This window comes from Oncorhynchus masou, chromosome 18, assembly GCF_036934945.1.
Source record: "Oncorhynchus masou masou isolate Uvic2021 chromosome 18, UVic_Omas_1.1, whole genome shotgun sequence".
Lineage (NCBI taxonomy): Eukaryota > Metazoa > Chordata > Actinopteri > Salmoniformes > Salmonidae > Oncorhynchus > Oncorhynchus masou.
In genome coordinates, this window is record NC_088229.1 from 28,866,875 (window position 1) to 28,889,711 (window position 22,837).

General features: G+C 41.9%; 1 protein-coding gene across 1 annotated transcript in view; it reads left to right on the top strand.

The window, feature by feature from the left end:
• Positions 1 to 22,837, top strand: part of ube4b (ubiquitination factor E4B, UFD2 homolog (S. cerevisiae)) — a 47,826-nt gene that overhangs the window by 5,573 nt on the left and 19,416 nt on the right. Inside the window, 11 exon segments of the mRNA XM_064922891.1 lie at positions 1,077 to 1,164; positions 5,361 to 5,508; positions 5,805 to 6,030; positions 7,637 to 8,089; positions 10,245 to 10,355; positions 11,848 to 11,989; positions 13,661 to 13,761; positions 15,922 to 16,036; positions 16,296 to 16,379; positions 18,661 to 18,717; positions 19,513 to 19,629. Coding sequence (XP_064778963.1) covers positions 1,077 to 1,164; positions 5,361 to 5,508; positions 5,805 to 6,030; positions 7,637 to 8,089; positions 10,245 to 10,355; positions 11,848 to 11,989; positions 13,661 to 13,761; positions 15,922 to 16,036; positions 16,296 to 16,379; positions 18,661 to 18,717; positions 19,513 to 19,629 — 1,642 coding nt within the window.

The window sequence follows — 22,837 nt, forward strand, 5'->3', positions numbered from 1 at the left end:
TTAAGCAGGTTCACTTTGATATATTATTAGGACTTTGATGATGAGGATCTGATCACATTTTTAGCTCAAACTTATGTAGAAATGCAGAAAATCCTAAAGGGTACAAACTTTCTTTCACCGCTGTAAGTCATCTGACTTTTTTGTGTGTTCGTCAATTATTTTATTTAATTTGTCTTTTGAAGTGTGTTTAAAATGGTCAAATAAACTAAACAAAGTGTAATTCAACACAAGAGAAGAGGCTAGGATGACAGGCATCACATTTCAGCTCTGTTCAATTGTTATGGCCCGGGGTCTGTCTGATCTCATGCTTAGTGTATCCATTCACCCCTTATGATCTCCTTACACAAAGCTTTAATAGATGTCACATGCATCCCTTCATTCCAACTCAAATTAGAAAGTTTAAAGCTAGATACAATGTGTGCAGTGTGTTATACAAAGATTTGTGTTAAAGCTGAGCTCTGCGATAGGTGAAACAGTGCCACTGGCAACCCCAGGCACATGTTGTTTTTGTCTTGAGCAAATTAGCATCCTGCATTGTATAAAAAAAATACTCTGCTGTTCTATCGCATGTGCAATGGCTTCCGAGCCGCTGTAATATCGCAAATAAACTTGTCAGGTTCACCGATAAAGATTGCAACTTTAAGGTAAGGGGAATAGCACAAAACATGAAAGCACTTAAATGCACAACAGAGGCGTAAGGATTTTAGCTGTTCTGAATTTACCTTAAATGCTAATTGCACCTAAGAACAAAACCGTGCCGACAAACAGTTAAAAGTGGTGGATGGCCACATAAGCAACGTAAGTGTAAGAGATCAACTGCTGGGTGTCAGCGAATGGTGGCGATTAGACATGTAGAATCGTCCGGAAATGAACAGAAAATAACAGACAGTGCGCTCGTCATAGGCGATAGGACTGCCACAAGCTGATTTTAACTGTTCATCGCAACAGTGTGTTTTGTCCTTTTGAGTTGGAGTACAGTTGATAGCCTGTTTGTGTGATCCGGTGGAGGGATAAATTGGTTGTCCCTATCTATGTTGCTCCTCTCTCCCTCTGTCTCTGTGCGTGTGGCCCAGCAGCATGTCCCAGGTGGATGTGGACTCAGGGATAGAGAACATGGAGGTGGAGGACAGTGATCGCAGGGAGAAGAGGGACCTGGCTGAAAAGGTAAGCAGAGCTCTCATTCCACCCCATTCCTTACTGTACTTCCTGTACTTTAATCAGTCACTTTGGCTGTGTCTAAAAAGGCACCATCTATTCCCATGCCTGAAGGCTCAAACTGAATTATTCCACTTCTCTTATCATTCTCTACATACTTTGTTATGGCTCTGGCCCAACCCATTGGTTTCTGGGACAAATCAGATGGTCTGAATGTGTTCACATTCTAGAGGGTTCGGGGATGGAGTCAAATCCACACTCATTGCAGAGAAGAAATGTTTGTGGGCCTGGAGTGGCATTTGGCCGGAACAAAGAGTCTGGGTAGCCAGGCAATCTATTCCCTATATGGTGCACTACTTTGGACCAGCACTTCGAAGTAGTGCACGATACAGCATAGGGAATGGGGTGCTATTTCAGACACGACCTCTGTCAAGAAAAGGATCTGCCAAATGAATGGAAGTCAATGGAATTGTTGGAGACTTTGTACATCAATACTTTTCACCAAATGAGCAGTGGGTTCATATACTTCAGTAGTTTCATTGTGTACGTGAAAATAAATGTCCTTTTGATACTCCTGTCAATGTAGAAAAGGAAATAAATGGCAAGCCTCAAAGAAAAATACATCTTAATTTCAGTCATAATAAGTAGATCATTTTGGATGGTCAGAGAGACATTTTCGACTTTAATATAAAGACCTTGCTCCTGGCTGATAAAACAACTTTGGTTTTGAGTTAATTACTTTTATTTCTGTTAGTCTCGCAATGATCTAATCCCTAAATTCAAAATAGGTAAGGGCATGCTAATTCTGGTAAGGGCATGCTAATTTAAATAGGTAAGGGCATGCTAATTCTGGTAAGGGCATGCTAATTTAAATAGGTAAGGTCATGCTAATTTGTTGCCTTGCAATTAGTAATGAGTGGAAGGTCTTTCATGGATGATGTAGAATAGGTCTCTTTACTACTGCACAATAGAAAAAAATAAAATGTCTGCAGCTTTTCGGAACAAAATAACCTAAATGATGACTGGCATTGAAGATTCTTTATCTGTATTCCCAGGTTTGCCTCAGTGATTGCATTATAGAATCCTTCACCACTCATCTCCACATGGCTATTGAACTGAAATACTCTGAACCAATACATTTGTCTATGCCAATGGTCTTTGAAAGCTCTCTGAAAACACCCCAGTCTGCTTACATGGTACAGTCTGTTTCCTCTCTAACCCTCACCCGAATACTTTTGTATTATGGATTCTACCATCTAGCTTAAGGTGTCTTTGAAAGGGGTGTTGTTGCTTGGCTAATTGGCACCAATAAAGAGCAGCTGGCAGCAGCAGTTATTAGCTCTTAGTTATTGTATAGCCATTGCAACAGAATCAATCCATTTCCAATAGAAAATGGATAGTAAAATAAAGTCGCTAATATGGGTATCCTACTGTTTTCACTAATTCAGATCTAAAATCAGCAGTGAAATTTGCTGATAGTGGTAAGGAGGCAAATCCATGGTTACTTGTCAAAGTATTGAGCAATTAAGAGTAAAACAAGGCTGTCCATTGTCCCCATATTTATTATGGCCATTTGAAGTGCTAGCTATTAAAATTAGATTCAACAAGAACATCAAGGTGTTAGAATTCCAGGGGAGAAAAACAAAATTGTTAAATGTATGCTGATGACTCTCTTTTTTTTCTCCCCTTAAGTCCACAATCTGGATCCCTGCACAGTCTCATTGAAGATCTTGATAATTGTTCTAGCCTATCTGGACTAAAACCTAAATATGACAAGTGTACCATATTACGTATTTGATCATTTAAAAACATGTTTATTGTATCTTGTAGTTTACCAATAAAATGGGCGGATGGTGACATCAGATGGTGACAAGTAGACTTACTTGGTATTCACATCTCAAAAAATATAAATGAACTTCTTAAGGATCATTGAGACGCTAGCATCTCACCTCGACAACATCCGGTGAATTTGCAGAGTGTGAAATTCAAATGACCAAAATCGTAATATTAGACATTCATGAAAATACAAGTGTCATACATCATTTAAAAGCTTAACTTCTTGTTAATCCAGCCACTTTGTCAGATTTCAAAAATGATGCGATTATCTGAGGACAGCTCACTGCACACAAAAGCATTACATACATTTCCAACCAAGCAGAGGTGTCACGAATGTCAGAAATGGCGATAAAATAAATCACTTACCTTTGAAGATCTTCATCGGGTTGCAATCACAAGGGTCCCAGCTACATAACAAATGGTCCTTTTGTTCAATAAAGTCCTTCTTTATATCCCAAAAAAGTCAGTGTCATTGGCCCGCTTGACTCAGTAATCCACCCATTTCCCTCGTTCAAAATGCATACAAATGAATCCCGTAAGTTACCAATAAACTACTTCCAAACACATCAAACAACGTTCCTAATCAATCCTCAGGTACCCTAATATGTAAATAAACGATAAATTTAAGACTGAGAATACTGGAGACCATTACCGGAGACAAATAACGAAGTACGCGCCCTCACCGGAAAGCGCAAAAAAACACTACAGGCAAAATGGTAGCCACTTACTAAAACTACAAATTCCAGCGCATTTTTTTTAAACAAGCCTGAAACTCTTTCTAAAGACTTGACATCTAGTGGAAGCCCTAGGAACTGCAATCTGGGAGGTCTTCCTTTTATATTCCCGTTGACTGACATAGTAATCAGGGGTAAGCTGACATACTCAGGCATTATTTTAACAGTTTTGGTGACTTTAGATTGTTTTCTATCCAATACTACCAAATATATACATATCCTAGCTTCTGGGCCTGAGTAACAGGCAGTTTACTTTGGGCACCTCATTCATCCAAACTTCCGAATACTGTACCCTAGCCCGAAAAAGTTTTTAACTTACCACAATCAATTTCAATAGGAAGTTAGCAAAAATATATAAGATTCTGCAACCATAGAGAGGTAAATACTTTATTTATGGGAAAATAACATTGATTAACTATGGTGCTATCACAGTTTACTTAATTACAATGGCACTGCCTACTGAATACTGAGCCAGAATGAATATGAGTTTGGGCGGCTATTCAACATTAAAGATTTAAATCTCTTACTAAAAGCTTCACTCATACATAAATTATTCGTAACCATTTTGTGGTTTTCCAGTAGATTATTACGTACAGATTACGACTTCTAATTTCTGACTAATTAAAAATGAAAATGTGTTTAAAGTATTGCCCTTTATTAAACCAGCCATAAAAGCTGGTTACAATTTCAGTTTTATCCCCCAGAAACGATTGAATAAATATAACAAATGTTATGGTTACTCAAATATACTGATTTTAATAAATATAGAAAAATCTTTCTGGAAAAAAACGTTATGAATAGAAAGAGTTAGATCACATGTAGCTATTAGAAATATATGGGGAATATCTGCTATAGTTTTGGAAAGTCATTTAGGACATTTGTGCATGACACAAGTCATTTTTCCAACAGACCGATTATTTCACTTATAATTCACTGAGTTTTAATGACTCCAACCTAAGTGGATGTAAATTTCCGACTTCAACTGTATATGGGGCATACAGCAATCTCAGCTCTGTAGATTTTGCTACGAAGAGACAGAATCAATAGATCATTTATTCTGGTATTGCCCCTTGTTTTTGGTCACCGGTTCAGGAATGGTTAAAAAAAATCACAACATGCTCTTAAAATTAACCTGACAAATAGCAGTGTTGGGCGATTTTGGAAAGCAGTAGTCAGTCAATAATTAATATAATAATACTCGTAGGAAAGGTTTTACTTTTTAGCACACAATCTGTTGATAATATACGATTAGAAAGTTTAAAAAAGAATGTGAAACAGCACAATTTAAAAATATTTGGCACGTGGAAACCAAACGAGGGTGGTCTATGTAGCAGAAAAGCTGTAAAGAAAAAATATATATATGTCCTCCGAAAAGGGTTGGATGACTAAAAAAATAAATAAAAGCAGCAATTCAAGCATTCATTTTCTCTCAATTTGAGTCAAGGCTGCTTTTTCTGGGGGTGGACCCTCCAATAAAAGCAGACATTGAGTCCTGAACACCCTGCTTTTACCCAAGGACATTTTTATTTAAATGTTTTGCCACCTATCGGTACACATGGCCACCTGGTAACCAGTCTCTTGAACGGCAATGACCATTCTAGTTTGTAATTCTAACTATTGGTGTATCTGTCCCAGGAATCCGCTGAGAACTCAGATGTCTCTGAAGAGCAGGCTCTGCAGCTCATCTGTAAGATCCTACGCGTTTCCTGGAAGGAGCAGGACAGAGACGTTATTTTTCTCCCCTTGCTCGCCGCCGAGTTCCACCAGAGCAGCCTGAAAGACGGTATGGCAAAGATGCATGAAATTTCATATGTAGCTATGTTCTTATTGAATTGTACAGCTTTTTGCAAAAGAGTCCTAGATAATGGTTTAGGATTTCCTCATCTGAATGCAATAGCTGAAATTGTTTTTTAAATCTTCGAACCCAATGTTTCTATTGAAATCTGAACAAAATATTTTTATTAAATACAAATCAGTTTGTGTAGTCAGTCTTTTTTAATCTGTCATGTATACCATTTTAGAATTTGTTTACAAGTCACAAATGAAGTATGTTTATAGGATTTCTCTTTCTCCTCCCAGTCTTCTCTGACTTCAAAGACCTGATTGGCCAGATCCTGATGGAGGTGCTCCTGATGTCTACCCAGTTGCACGTCCACAACCCCTTTGCCAGCCTGACTGCCACGTCCGAGCCAATTGCTGCTGCCAAATCTCTTGACCACCACCTGACGCTGATCCAGCCCTCCAGCCAGGGCAGCAGTCCCATGGCCCCCTGTGCAGGCTCGTTTGGGGCCAGCTCTTTGTCCAGGCAAGTACCCCCACGACTAGCCCCCAGTCCTGGGTACACATAAAGTCAGCAAAAAAAGAAATGTCCTCTCACTGTCAACTGCATTTATTTTCAGCAAACTTAACATGTGTAAATATTTGTATGAACATAAGAAGATTCAACAACTGCGACGACAACTGAACAAGTTCCACAGACATGTGACTAACACAAATTGAATAATGTGTCCCTGAACAAAGGAGTGGTCAAAATCAAAAGTAACTGTCAGTATCTGGTGTGGTCACCTGCTGCATTAAGTACCGCATTGCATCTCCTCCTCATGGACTGCACCAGATTTGCCAGTTCTTGCTGTGAGATGTTACCCCACTCTTCCACAAAGGCACCTGCAAGTTTCCGGACATTTCTGGGGGAAATGGCCCGAGCCCTCACCCTCCGATCCAACAGGTCCCAGACGTGCTCAATGGGATTGAGATCCGGGCTTTTCGCTGGCCATGGCAGAACACTGTCATTCCTGTCTTGCAGGAAATCACGCACAGAAGAGGCAGTATGGTTGGTGGCATTGTCATGCTGATGGTCATGTTAGGATGAGCCTGCATGAGGGAGGAGGATGTCTTCCCTGTAACGCACAGCGTTGAGATTGCCTGCAATGACAACAAGCTCAGTTCGATGATGCTGTGACACACCGCCCCAACCATGATGGACCATCCGCCTTCAAATCGATCTTGCTCTGGAGTACTGGCCACGGTGTAACGCTCATTCCTTCGAAGATAAACGCGAATCCGACCATCACCCCAGGTGAGACAAAACCGCGACTCGTCAACGGGCCTACAAGCCCTCAGTCCAACCTCTCTCAGCCTATTGAGGACAGTCTGAGCACTGATGTGCATTCCTGGTGTAACTCAGGCAGTTGTTGTTGTCATCCTGTACCTGTTCGGATGTACCCATCCTGTGCAGGTGTTGTTACACGTGGTCTGCCACTGCGAGGACGATCAGCTGTCCGTCCTGTCTCCATGTAGCGCTGTTTTAGGCGTCTCACGAATTCACGTTCATGGAGATGAGCAGGGACCCCGGGTATCTTTCTTTTGGTGATTTTCAGAGTCAGTAGAAAGGCCTCTTCAGTGTCCTAAGTTTTCATAACTGTGACCTTTAATTGCCTACCCTCTGTAAGCTGTTAGTGTCTTAATGACTGTTCCACGGGTGCGTGTTTATATATTTTTTATGGTTCATTAAACAAGCATGGGGAAACCGTGTTTAAATCCTTTACAATGATCTGTGAAGTTATTTGGATTTTTACGAGTTATCTTTGAAAGACAGGGCCCTGAAAAGGTTCCGTTTTCTTTTTTTTTTTTTTTTTTGCTGAGTTCGGTTTGGGTTGTGTCCAAAATGGCATCTATCCAAGGTCGGGTCCAATGGAATTCCTACATTGAAATTGACAGAAATGGAATTGTTCCCTTTTTGTGTGATTTAGGCCTAGTCAATGGGAAGTGTTGTCTCTTTTTAACTGGCACTGTCATGGTATCATTGTCTTTTTTATTCAGTTTTATATACCTAGTTACTTGACTATTGATAAGATTGTAAAAGAGGAAGATGTAGCCCATTTGTCAACCCATTTGTTTTGCGATGTTCACAGCCTGTACGGGTGTAGTCCGCACTCGCTGGCTTTGAATGCAGCCAGGAGGATCTCGCCACCTCTCCCCACCCCCACCAGCCCATCCCTGCATCCAATGGTAGCCCCAAGTCCCCCTTCCATGGCCTACCCCCCTAGGCTCTCTCTCAACCTCCCTTCCGCCCCTTTGCCTATCTCCCAGCGCTACCGGCCCTACTCTGTCACCTCTCCATTGGGAATCTCCACCCCCCCTAGCCCCAGACTGGCTAGCCTCCCTGGGCTTTCACGTGGCCCTATCACTGAAGGTCTCCCATTACCGCCCATCATTCTGGCCCCGCCACTACCAACTAGCCCCCAGTTGGTTCCCCTCCCCTCTACTAGTCTTCATCCGCCCACCTCCATGCCCCTCCCTCTGGTACCCCCCTCACCCAGATCAGCTGCCCGAGGAGCTGCCCTCGCCACCCGGATCCCGTCTAGGTACCTCCTCCACCACGTGTGACAGAGTGACGCGCAACAAGCTACTTACTAAAACATTAACCCTACCTCCAGCCTTGGCTCCATGGCAAAATGTGTAGAATCACAGGAAATTTGCTTTAAAACTGCAACATTTTCTCTCCACTGCATGGCAAAAGTTAAAAAATTGCAGGAAATTAGCTTTTAAAACAAAATAATTTGCTCCGCACCATTGAGAAATTGGTAGAATTGCAAGAAATTTGCATATAAAATTAAAAAAACTCCCTATACTGCCAAGTCGGTGTCCTACATTTTTTTTGCAGTGCTGATGGGCTGACCGCGCTCATTGACATGCCCTGCGTCATGCCCCCTGTCACGCCCACCATCTAAACCCCTTTTGATCCATAAAAACCCATGCACATTTGGCCTACATGATAATGGACTACTTATGTAGGCCTATTGCTTGACTTATTATGGACATGCTGTATATGGGTGGTGTTTTGCACATAATTCCTAACCACAAACCAACTCCAAAGCCCTGATGATTTTCACAATTTACAGTCATCCTCTTTTAAAATAAATAAATGTATTCTTATAATAATATACAGGTTTGGACACCTACTCATTCAAGGGTTTTTCTTTATTTTTTACTATTTTCTACATTGTACAATAATAGAGAAGACATCAAAACTATAAAATAACACATAGAATCATGAAGTAACCAAAAAAGTGTTAAACAAATCAAAATCTATTTTATATTTGAGATTCTTCAAAGGAGCCACCCTTTGCCTTGATGACAGCTTTGTACAGTCTTGGCATTCTCTCAAACAGCTTCATGAGGTAGTCACCTGGAATGCATTTCAATCCAATGCTTCACAGAGTTGAAGAAACAGCCACATCTCAACATCCACTGTTCAGAGGAGACTGCGTGAATCAGGCTTTCATGGTCGAATTGTTGAAAAGAAACCACTACTATAGGACTCAATAAGAAGAAAATACTTGGTTGAGCCAAGAAACACGAACAATGGACATTAGACCGGTGTAAATCTGTTCAAATTTGAGATTTTTGGTTCCAGCCGCTGTGTCTTTGTGAGACGCAGAGTAGGTGAGCGGATAATCTCTGCATGTGTGGTTGGCACCATGAAGCATGGAGGTGTGATGGTGTGGGGTTGCTTTGCTGGGGACACTGTCTGATTTATTTACTATTCAAGGCACACTTAACCAGCATGGCTGTCTCGCCATTCTGCAGTGATACACCACCCCATCTGGTTTCGACTTAGTGGGACGATAATTTGTTTTTCAACAGGACAATGACCCAACACACCTCCAGGATGTGTTAGGGGTATTTGACCAAGAAGGAGAGTGATGGAGTGCTGTATCAGATGACCTGGCCTCCACAATCACCTGACCTCAATCCAATTGAGATGGTTTGGGATGAGTTGGACCTCAGAGTGAAGGAAAAGCAGTCAAGAAGTACTCAGCATATATGGGAGCTTCTTGAAGACTGTTGGAAAAGCATTCCTCATGAAGCTGGTTGAGAGTAATTTTTAACGTGTGCAAAGCTGTCATCAAGGCAAAGGGTGGCTACTTTGAAAAATGTCATAAAATATATTTTGATTTGTTTGACACTTTTGGTTTCTACATGCTTCCATATGTGTTATTTCATAGTTTTGTTGTCTTCACTATTATTCCACAATGTTGAAAATAGTAAAAAAAAAAATAGAGAAACCCTTGAATGAGTAGGTGTCAACTTTTGATCGGTAGTGTGTGTGTGTATAATTGAGAAATGAAGAGAAAGACCTTTTGCTTGCCAATGCATTGCTTGTCCTGCATGTTTTTTTTGTGAATCTCATAGCTGTGGTACTCTGACAATGTTCTGTAGGAGCCTGTGTGTTCTTGATGTATCTTCAGATAAAATGTATTAATGGACATGTGACAAGGTCAGCACTAGGAGAGTAGTCTGGTGTTTTATTCCACAGTGAATCACAACCAGGGTTCAGCTGAAGTCCGAGGGAAGGTGAACTAGTCACATCACTCCCTTCCTGCATCTTTTCCTCAGTGTTACATCTTCTTTCCCTATCCCATCCTCTCCTATCTATGACCCATGTGTCTCTATTTTTCCGTCTCCCCATCCTCCTCCTTTATCCCTTGTTCCTCGTTTCCTCCCCCTCTACGCCAGCCCCCTATCCCTCCTGTTCTTCGCCCTCTCTGATATGTCTCAGGACAGCAGCGAAGAAGAGCCTGAGGATGAGCAGGAGGAAGATTTTACGCAGGTCCAGTTTGGGTCCAGGTATACACTGCTGCACGGCGTGTGTTCTGTGGACTCACCGGCATGCTTCAGCAGTGTGTCGAGCCTAACCACTAACTGCAGAGTCTGCATTTCACCATTGCCCCTATTCCTTACGTAGTGCTCAAATTTTGACCATCAAAAGTAGTGTACTATAAACGGAATATAGTGCCATTTGGGACGCAGACAGTGTTTCTGTTCTTGCAGGAACAGGCTGAGAAACGTAGAGCCTGTAGACCATGGGTGTCAAACTCACTAATTATTATTATTTTATTCAAACCACTCTCCATGTTTGACGCCCTGCTGTAGACTCTGGCAGCTTTATGACCTCAACTGTTATAGTTGATGCTCAACCTCAGAAGTACATTTCAGTACAGATCGAGGCAGGGTGCTTATCCTTGTAGTACTGCTAAGAGTCTGATTTGCAGTTCTGTAAATCGAAAATAAATATTTGCTTGCAAAAATATTGAGAATTCATTATGACTAGGCTACCACTTCAGTAGGAGAATGATATCTGGTTCTCAAGCACTATGATCCTTGTAAATCAGCAGCATGAGTTTGGGCCAGGATTGTAGTTTCCCAGTGAATTAGGCCTGTCATGTACTGTAGCTAGATTTCGCTAGCTAAATTTGTAATATGAGGAAAGGACCCAAAGTGAAGGAGTTTACACTGTCGACACCAGGTAAATAACCCTTGCAAGTGCGTGTTGAAGGCACTGTTTCACTTTTCTGCAAACAATCTTCAGGTGAAATCCGAAGACGACAACTGGTTTAATTGTGTCTTCAGTTGGTTTCTGTTGCTGCAAATGCTGCTTGCTGCAGCCCGGATAAACAATCTGTTAGATTGGTTGATAACTTTCACTTTCAGTCTCCACTAAAAATCTTTGTTGAGTAGCTTTGGGCAGAAGACTTATCCACAATATTACTGCGGACTGAGGTTGTGAATCTGCTCACTGGTTACCCACTGGCCTGTCTTCGAAAACAGACCACTAACAATGCATTAACTTAGACCCCAGTGAACCCTTGGGTGGGATCTCTGGAGAATCCGTTACCTGGGTTGTGTTCATCAGGCATCAATTGCAAAAATGTGACAAACTAAGAAAGCGGGAGCAAGGCACTAGCTGGAGTTGTCCAATAAGAAACAAACTATTTTTTTTCCTTGGCAAAATGTGGCAAAAAGGTTTGCCTGCCCTAATGAACACGGCCCCGCTTCAAACTGCTATTGAGTGAGATTATTGGAAGAATTTTGTAAAATCTGAGGGTGTTTATTTAGAGTTCAGACTCAAGAATTGTTTGTCAATGCCGAAACGCTGCCTTGCTATACTCTCGCTAACATTTTACAATTTATTTCAGGGGAACTGAAATGGTCGCTTATTTACCACATTTGTCCACAGGGCTTCTTTCTTAATTAGGCGCCCTCGTTCTGCTCTCCAGTCGTCCTGTTACATTTTGACTTTCTCTCCCATTTTTTTCCCCCCATCCATCTCTCTGTGTAGTCTCGGTGTGTCCGGAGGGGGAATGGCCTGGGAATCCTGCGGCGACCGGTTCACCATCGAAGCATGCAAGGAGACAGAGATGCTCAACTACCTCATCGAGCGCTTTGACAGTGTGGGCATGGAGGAAAAGAAGGCGCCCAAGGTAAACTGGAAACGCTGTTAAGAAACATGGCGGCCCACCGGAGGTTTGACCCGTATCTACTAATTTGGAATCTTTGTCCTTTTAAAAGGGCAGCGAAAACTTATTTCAGAAACACCATTGTAACACAGTGTCCCCAAACAATACTTACCTTTCAGCTATGCTGAGTGTGGCCTCTGGTTGTAACAAATGCTCTGGGAGGAGGCAGTCAAATTTGCTATTCGCAACACTTTATTTTTTGTGATCACATTTTTGTTATTTATAGTAGACAAACTTGAACAAAACACCTTATTGAATTCAAAAAGCCAGACCAAAATACCGCTCACAATAGCAAAGTCTCCATCCAATTGGTGACAGATTTTCATTAGAATATTCAAAAATCTGAGTAAAGATAATGTTTTTTTCACCAAACTGATTTGTTGTGGATAAATATCTGTGATGGCGCAGTGCACATTAAATGTACCTTTTTGTCGCTTAAGTTTTCACATACCGAATACAAATCTGAAGTTCCATGTGTTCTATCACATTTTCAACTCTGATAGTTTTGTAACAAACTTTTGCCTAAAATACCAAATGTGCCTACTCTGGTCTTGGCAGGTGTGCTCTAGCTAACCGCTCACAGATACAGTGCGGGTAGGCTAGTTTACTTGATGAGATTATTATGGTTAAGAGCAAAAATAGTTTTCTTGTCAAACGGCTGTCAAGCATTGTTCATCATGTCACCAGAATAAGACTCTCAATATTTATTGAAAAGGTGCATCAAGCTCATCACAGTGCACTTTCATCACCCTGTGAAGTTCATATTTTCATCTGTAGCCTAATAAACTGCATATTTTACTGAGTCATAGTGGGAGTACCACACACACCATATCATTATGTGATTCCAAGTTTATTTCAATATGATGGTTATTATATCACTATTTGTGCTTAAAGGTGTTTCCACTGCAATTTCTCACTTTCATGATCTTTTCATGGCTGTTAATTTGTGGCATATCTTTACATTAATTTAACTTTAAACCAGGCACACCTGTTAATTGAAATGCATTCCAGGTGACTACCTCATGAAGCGGGTTGAGAATCTTGGCATTCGCCAAGCGTATGCGAAACTGGCAATGCAAGGGTGTTTTACTTTGAAGAATTTAATAAAAATATATATATTTTGACACTTCTTTTGGTTACTACATGATTCCATATGTGTTGTTTTGATAGTTTTGATGTCTTCACTATTATTCTACAATGTAGAAAATTGTAAAAATAACACCCTGGAATGAGTAGGTATGCCCAAACAGCTTGATGCCAAGACATTGACAACAAATATATATTGACATAGTAAAATAAATGTGGAGAAAAACTCTCACATTCAACACCAAGTTGATGGTTTATATTTATCATCATGGTTTACAAGTTTCATTTTATTTTCTGTTTTAAAATGGTCTTATTTAATTATTTTACATGTGATAAGGCCACAGAGGGCCGGAGATAATTAGACACCTGTGATAATCATAAGGTCCCAAAAGGGCCACGAGATGTATTTTCATAGATTACATAAAATCTTTTAACAAGACCAAAATTCTGCTAGTTTACTAGTAAACTTTGAATGTTTCCAGTAATATACCCTCCCTTTGCAGCTCTCGTCACCACGCTTAACTTGTTCTTCTCTCTCTGTCTTCTCAGATTTGCAGCCACCCCAGTGTCAGCCAGCTCCTCAGCAACATACGCTCACAGTGTATTTCCCACGCCGTTCTTGTCCTTCAGGGTGCCCTCACGCAGCCCAGGTCTGCCTGACATCTTCCTGTCGCCTCTCACAATACTGTGGTCCTAATACAGTATTATTCTGTGTACATCAGTGTTTCCCTACCATTGGATAGGAGTGTCTAGATCCCTTAAACTCAACTCTAGACGTTGAATCCAGTTCCACCACTTTTTTTTTTTTTCATTGTTCCCCTCTAATCGGGGACTGATTTTAGACCTGGGACACCAGGTGTGTGCAATTAATTCAGGTAGAACAGAACCAGCAGGCACCAGACCTTGTTGGGTAAGAGTTTAGTGCCCCTGGTCTAGATGTTTAGCGCTGTTGCCCCATGCCTGCATTTTTAGTATTTATTATTTAAATTTATAACAATTAAGTGTAGTTATTTTTATTTTATTTTTTAAGTCCAAATATTCACCCATGGACACATGAAAGAAAGCAGTAATGAACATGTCAATTGACAATTGTGATGCCAGAAAGCCTGAATCTTGCTTTCACCTTGCTTTAAACTAGGGGAAAGACTGGTGTATGTGTTTTTGTTCCTTTTCTTTGCGTTCTCGGCACCCCAAGTAGGAGCTATTAATCTCACCATAGCAACCCTATCACCATAGCAACTCATCTATTTCTCCTGAAGTTCATGTCCACTTTATTTTTCCCAATCATTCACACCTTTGCTACCCACACTCTAGCATCTGGTACACCATTAGTGTGTTCGGAAAGTATTCAGACCCCTTGCCTTTTTCCACATTTTATTTTACAGCCTTAGTCTAAAATTGATCAAATATATATCTTATTTTTATCAATCTACAAACAAGACCTTATAATGACGTAATGAAAACAGATTTTAAGACTATTTATTTTTGTATGATTTTGCAAAAATAATGTAGTTGTCCGTAGAGCTCCGAGACAGGATTGTGTCGAAGCACAGCTCTGGGGAAGGGTACCAAAACATTTCTGCAGCATTGAAGGCCCCCAAGAACACAGTGGCCTCCATCTTTCTTAAATGGAATAAGTTTGGAATCACCAAGACTCTCCCTAGAGCTGGCCCTCTGGCCAAACTCAATGGTCACTCTGACAGAGCTCCAGAGTTCCTCTGTGGAGATGGGAGAACCTTGCAGAAGGGCAACCATATCTGCAGCACTCCATCAATCAGGCCTTTATGGTAGAGTTTCCAGACCGACGACACTCCTCAGTAAAAGGCACATGACAGCCCACTTGGAGTTCACCAAAAGGCATCTAAAGGACTGACCATGAGAAACAAGATTGAAGTTAGAGCTCTTTGGCCTGAATGCCAAGCGTCACATCTGGAGGAAACCTGCCACCATCCCTACGGTGAAGCATGGTGGTGGCAGCATCCTGTTATGGGCATGTTTTTCAGTGGCAGGGAATGGGAGACTAGTCAGGATCCAGGGAAAGATGAACGGAGCAAAGTACAGAGATCCTTGATGGAAACCTGCTCAGGACCTCAGGAATGGGGTGACGGTTCACTATCCAACAGGACAATGACCCTAAGCACACAGCCAAGTCAATGCAGTAGTGGCTTCGGGACAAGTCTCAATATCCTTGAGTGGCCCAGCCAGAGCCCGGACTTGAACCCCATCAATCATCTCTGGAGAGACCTGAAAATAGCTGTGCATCGACGCTCCCCAACCAACCTGCCAGAGTTTGAGAGGATCTGCAGAGAAGAAGAGAAACACCACAAATACATGTGTGCCAAGCTTGTGGCGTCATACCCAAGATGGCTGGAGGCTGTAATCGCTGCCAAAGGTGGTTCAACAAAGTACTGAGTGAAGAGTCTGGATGTAAAATAAATTTTTAATACATTGCAAAAATTTCTAAACCCGTTTTTGCTTTGTCATTATGCGTATTGTGTGTAAATTGAGAGGGGACTACAATTTAATCAATTTTTGAATAAAGCTGTCACGTAACAACGTGGAAAAAGTTGAGGGGCTTGAATACTCTCCGAATGCACTCCTGTATGCACTCTTTACGTTTCCTCTCACTGTTCTCTGTACCTGTTAGTATGCATCCTCTACCACTGCAGAATGCAATAATATTGCCAAAATACAAGTGTGTTCCCTCAAAATACACACTTTGCTTTCAAAATAGAATAGCCAGGTGACACAGTTCAGATATATTTGGTGTTGTGAGTAAAAGCCATCCTCCTCCCCGCTCCTCCACTCAGGAGTCCTCTGCAGCAGTCCCTGCTGGTACCCTACATGCTGTGCCGTAACCTGCCGTATGGCTTTATCCAGGAGCTGGCCCGCATTACCTACCAGGAGGAGGAGGTCTTCAGACAGGTGGGGTAGACCCAGACAGGCAGACTGACTCACAGACAGAAACAGAAATACACCAATGGTTTTATTAATCTGACAATGAAATGGTCAATTCTAAAACATTAGAAAATTTGCTCAAACAGTTAAAAATAACCTCCATATGAAATGAAAGTATGAACAAAAGTTATTGTAGTAAGTTGTCCTGTACATTTCACCATGTCAAGTTTCAGCTGTATCGACTAATGCCATCCTCAAAATTGCTCACTTGTTGGCTGTATTTCAGATCTTTGTTCCAATCCTTCAAGGGCTGGGTCTGGCTGTGAAAGAATGTTCCTTCGACAGTGACAACTTCAAATTCCCCCTGATGGTAAGGTGGCAACGGAGAAGTAATGTGTGCTTGCGGTGCAGGCTTAGTGTGTTTCCCAAATGGCACCTATTTCACTACGTAGTGCACTACTTTTGACCAGGATCCCTAGGGCAAGTTCTAGGGAGTAGGTTGCCATTCGAGACATAGTCTTAATGTGGTCTTTTACAGTGCCTTGCGAAAGTATTCGGCCCCCTTGAACTTTGCGACTTTTTGCCACATTTCAGGCTTCAAACATAAAGATATAAAACTGTATTTTTTTGTGAAGAATCAACAACAAGTGGGACACAATCATGAAGTGGAATGACATTTATTGGATATTTCAAACTTAAAAAAAAAATCAAAAACTGCAAAATTATTCAGCCCCCTTAAGTTAATACTTTGTAGCGCCACCTTTTGCTGCGATTACAGCTGTAAGTTGCTTGGGGTATGTCTCTATCAGTTTTGCACATCGAGAGACTGAACATTTTTCCCATTCCTCCTTGCAAAACAGCTCGCGCTCAGTGAGGTTGGATGGAGAGCATTTGTGAACAGCAGTTTTCAGTTCTTTCCACAGATTCTCGATTGGATTCAGGTCTGGACTTTGACTTGGCCATTCTAACACCTGGATATGTTTATTTTTGAACCATTCCATTGTATATTTTGCTTTATGTTTTGGATCATTGTTTTGTTGGAAGACAAATCTCCGTCCCAGTCTCAGGTCTTTTGCAGACTCCATCAGGTTTTCTTCCAGAATGGTCCTGTATTTGGCTCCATCCATCTATCCATCAATTTTAACCATCTTCCCTGTCCCTGCTGAAGAAAAGCAGGCCCAAACCGTGATGCTGCCACCACCATGTTTGACAGTGGGGATGGTGTGGTCAGGGTGATGAGCTGTGTTGCTTTTGCGCCAAACATAACGTTTTGCATTGTTGCCAAAAAGTTCAATTTTGGTTTCATCTGACCAGAGCACCTTCTTCCACTTGTTTGGTGTGTCTCCCAGGTGGCTTGTGGCAAACTTTAAACAACACTTTAAGAAATGGCTTTCTTCTTGCCACTCTTCCATAAAGGCCAGATTTGTGCAATATGCGACTGATTGTTGTCCTATGGACAGAGTCTCCCACCTCAGCTGTAGATCTCTGCAGTTCATCCAGAGTGATCATGGGCCTCTTGGCTGCATCTCTGATCAGTCTTCTCCTTGTATGAGCTGAAAGTTTAGAGGGACGGCCAGGTCTTGGTAGATTTGCAGTGGTCTGATACTCCTTCCATTTCAATATTATCGCTTGCACAGTGCTCCTTGGCATGTTTAAAGCTTGGGAAATCTTTTTGTATCCAAATCCGGCTTTAAAATTCTTCACAACAGTATCTCGGACCTGCCTGGTGTGTTCCTTATTCTTCATGATGCTCTCTGCGCTTTTAACGGACCTCTGAGACTATCACAGTGCAGGTGCATTTATACGGAGACTTGATTACACACAGGTGGATTGTATTTATCATCATTAGTCATTTAGGTCAACATTGGATCATTCAGAGATCCTCACTGAACTTCTGGAGAGAGTTTGCTGCACTGAAAGTAAAGGGACTGAATAATTTTGCACGCCCAATTTTTCAGTTTTTGATTTGTTAAAAAAGTTTGAAATATCCAATAAATGTCGTTCCACTTCATGATTGTGTCCCACTTGTTGTTGATTCTTCACAAAAAATACAGTTTTATATCTTTATGTTTGAAGCCTGAAATGTGGCAAAAGGTCGCAAAGTTCAAGGGGGCCGAATACTTTCGCAAGGCACTGTAGATGCTGCCTCGCAGCCAGTGACTGAGCCTGTCTAACTTATAGGAGGGCAGTTCGAGATGTCAAATGTATAATGGATTGACTTGAGGCTGAATCTCTGCTAGCGTGATGAGCCTATCAACCTTCAGCTAACCTTTAGGCTCCAACCATTGATATAGATTTACTAGAATGGGTATTTCCCATTAAAATCAATGTTTCTGTGATTTGGTGGACCGGTGGCCATATTAAGGGTACTCGTGTGTTCCAGACAAATTTGCTTTGGTCTGAGGGGTTTTACCTGTTCTAGGAATTCTATTTTTCTATGGCTACAGCTACTCCAACTAAAGGCTGGGTAACATGATTGGACATTTTTAACTTGTCTTGTCACGCCTGTCATAAGATGACTTTGGGTGTTTGTTTTCTTATACACCAGGGGACCGAAGCCTATGGTCATTTCACAGTCAATGGTCAATATTAGGCTATTTCTGATGGCTGTTCATTTAACTTTCACTTAGGGTGTGTTTTGTTTTCTACAGGCATTAGCTGAGCTATGTGAAATCAAGTTTGTGAAGACTCACCCCATGTGCAATTTGGTGAGTGTGCTGGAAGAGATGGAGCCATCTTTCCTGTGTCTTTCCAGCTTTATTACTGAGGTTGCGAACAATCCCCTCCAGTGCACCTTGTAGTCCATGGTGTTGATTTGTTCTTCTCCTTTTAAACTGTTACCACTGTTAACTTGAGCACACTTAATATGTTGTGAAATTTGTTGTGAATGTATTGTAGTGTTAAAACACTTATAACTACCTTAATGTTGTTACCTCAGGAAGAGTAGCTGTTGCCTTGGCAGCAGCTAATGGGGACCCATAATAAATACAAATACATCAAAACACTTTCAAAAGCCTTTCCCCCGATAAGACCAACTACAGACAGTAGATGAAAAACATTGTTTCCATTGGCACCATAGAAAGAAGTAGTTATTTTTCTAGCACTGGATAAGTCTCAAAAGGCACCCTATTCCCTATATTGTGTACCATTTTTGACTAGGTCCCATAGGGCTTCGGTCAAAAGTAGTGCACTGAACAGGGTACCATTTGGGACGCATCCACTGTCTTATGTGAAGCGTTCTGCTCTAGACTCAGCCGGCCCACTTTACAGAAGCAGGGAAGAATTTCGTTTGGTTAGTTTATTTATGACAGGTTTGTCTAGCTCACATTTTCGAGGAATGGGAAGACAAGGATGCTTCCTAATTGGACACTATACCCTTTAAAGTGCACTACTTTTCACCAGGTCCCAGCGGTACTGGTGACTTCTTTAAGGAGGTATGGCTTAGTAATTTAATGCTCACCTTATGTATGTGCCTGTCTAAACTAAAGTGTGTGTGTGTCCAGATGACGTCTTTGCCCCTGTGGTGTCCTAAGTCTCTGAGCCCGGGGACTGGCCGAGAAGTCCAGAGACTCTCCTTCCTGGGAGCCTTCTTCAGCCTGTCAGTCTTTGCAGAGGATGACGTGAGTAATAGGAATAGGGTGAAATTACCCCTGGACACTGATGCTGGGTCAGTTTAGCATTTTCCATACTAATGCAATCAGGAATTCAAACAGTGGGGGGGTGTATCAGTGTAGTGTGTGTTGGAAGAGTCTAGTGAGTTTGCAAGGGAGTCACTGCAAAACAGTTTAAGATGAATAAATAAATAATAAAGGGGGTAAATGTAAATTGTCCGGGTAGCCATTTGAGTAACTGTTCCGAATTTATGGGTGCAGAAGCTGTTTAGGTGCCTTTTGTTCCCAGACTTGGTGCTCCGGTACATCTTGCCGTGCGGTAGCAGAGAGAACAGTCTGACTTGGATGGCTGGAGTCTGTGACAAAAAAATTTTCGGGCCTTCTGCTGACACTGCCTGGTATACTATCGCTTGGTCTGGGCCGTACGTACTCCCCTCTGTAGCACCTTGCGGTTGTTTGCCGAGCAGTTGCCATACCAAGCGATGATGCAGCCAGTCAAGATGCTCTCGATGGTGTAGCTGTAGAGCTTTTTGAGCATCTGGGGACCTATGCCAAATCTTTTTAGTCTCCTGAGGGGGAATAGGCTTTGTTGTGCCCTCTTCACGAATGTCTTGGTGTGTTTGGACTAGAGGTCGACCGATTTATGATTTTTCAATGCCAATACCGATTATTGGAGGACCAAAAAAGCTGATACCGATTTTTTTTTTTTTTAAATAAAAAAAAAATGTATTTGTAATAATGACAATTACAACAATACTGAATTAACACTTATTTTAACTTAATATATTACATCAATAAAATCAATTTAGCCTCAAGTAGATAATGAAACATGTTCAATTTGGTTTAAATAATGCAAAAGCCAAGTGTTGGAGAAGAACTTAAAAGTGCAATATGTGCTATGTAATAAAGCTAACATTTCAGTTCCTTGCTCAGAACATGAGAACATATGAAAGCTGGTGGTTCCTTTTAACATGAGTCTTCAATATTCCCAGGTAAGAAGTTTTAGGTTGTAGATATTATAGGACTATTTCCCTCTATACCATTTGTATTTCATTAACTTTTGACTATAAAAGTTTAGATCAGTTAAAAAAATTACACAACGTGGCACAATCGGGAGCCTGTAAAACGGCCTCCATTCCAACCAGCACCATTCATTTAATGGTTCTAGAGAATGTACTACTCTCAAATTCATACAGAGCTATGGGTGCAAGAACTAACCATCCATGAGATCAAAATGAGTTTTTGAAGCTATACAGTGTTTGTTTACAATTACATTGTTTACAAACAATGGATTAAAATAAGCTTGTTTGGGCCTCCCGAGTGTGCAGCGGTCTAAGGCACTACATCGCAGTGCTAAAGGCGTTACTACAGACCCGGGTTCATTCCCGGGCTGTTCCGGAACCGGCTGTGGCAGGGAGTCACGTAGGACGGCGCACAATTGGCCCAGCGTCGTATGGGTAGGGTTTGACTGCGGGAGGCTTTACTTGGCTCAACGCGCCCAAGCGCCTCCTTGTGGTGGGCCGTGTGTCTGCAGGCTGACCCCGGTCGCCAGTTGAACGGTGTTTCCTTCAACACATTGGTGCAGCTGGCGTCCGGGTTAAGCTGATGGGTATTAGGAGTGAGGTTAGGTGGGTCATGTTTCGGAGGACGCAGGACTCAACCGTTGAATTTCCTGAGCCCATTGGGGAGCTGCAGCGATGAGACAAGATCGAAAAAGGGAAAACAAGCTTCTTTTTTTTTTGAGGGTCTGATAGGGTACGACATTGCAGTTCATGACGCATTTCTTAGTTATATTTTTTTAAGAATCAGTGGCTATACAGTGCGTTTGGAAAGTATTCAGACCCCTTGACTTTTTCCACATTTTAGTATGTTAGAGCCTTACCCTAAAACAGATTCATTCGTTTTTTTCTCATCAATCTACATACAATACCACATAATGACAAAAAACCTGGCTTTTCGACATGTTTGCACATTTACGTAAGTAATCATAACCTTTAATCAGTACTTTGTTGAAGCACCTTTGGCAGAAATTACAGCATTGAATCTTCTTGGGTATGACACTACAGGCTTGGCACACCTGCATTTGGGCAGTTTCTCCCATTCCTTTTTGCAGATCCTCTTAATCTCTGTCAGGTTGGATGAGGAGCGGTGCTGCACAGCTATTTTCAGGTCTCTCCAGAGATATCTGATCGGGTTCAAGTCCGGGCTCTGGCTGGGTCACTCAAGGACGTTCGGAGACTTGTCCCGAAGACACTGCTGCATTGTCTTGGCTGTGTGCTTAGGGTCATTGTCCGGTTGGAAGGTGATCCTTCGTTCCCAGTCTGAGTTCCTGAGTGCTCTCGAACAGGTTTTCATCAAGGACCTCTCTATACTTTGCTCTGTTCATTTTTCCCTCAAACCTGACTTGTCTCCCATTCCCTGCTGCTGAAAAACATCCCCACAAGATGCTGCCACCACCATTGCATGCCCATAACAGGATGCTGCCACCACCATGCTTCACTGTAGGGATGGTGCCAGGTGTCCTCCAGATGTGATGCTTGGCATTCAGGCCAAAGAGTTCAATCTTGGTTTCATCAGACCAGAGAATCTTGTTTCTCATGGTCTGAGAGTGCCAAAAGGCACCTGAAGGAAACTCCAAGGGGTCTTTCATGTGCCTTTTACTGAGGAGTGTCTTCTGCCTGGGAACTCTACCATAAAGGACTGATTGGGGGTGTGCTGCAGATATGGTTGCCCTTCTGCAAGGTTCTCCCATCTCCACAGAGGAACTATAAAGCTCTGTCAGAGTGCCCATCAGGTTCTTGGTCACCTCCCTGTCCAAGGCCATTCTCCCCCGATTGCTAAGTATGGCCAGGCGGCCTGCTTTAGGAAGGGTCTTGGTGGTTCCAAACTTCTTCCATTTAAGAATGATGGAGGCAACTGTGTTCTTGGGGACCTTCAATGCTGAAATGTTTAGGTATCATTCCCCAAATCTGTGCCTCGACTCAATTAGGTCTCGGAGCTCTACAGACAGTTCCTTCAATCTCATGGCTTGGTTTTTGGTCTGACATGCACTGTCAGCTATGGGACCTTATATAGACAGGATTGTGCCTTTCCAAATCATATCCAATCAGTTGAATTTACCACAGGTGGACTCCAAGTTGTAGAAACATCTCAAGGATGATCAATGGAAACAAGATGCACCTGAGCTGAATTTCGAGTCTCATAGCAAAAGGTCTGA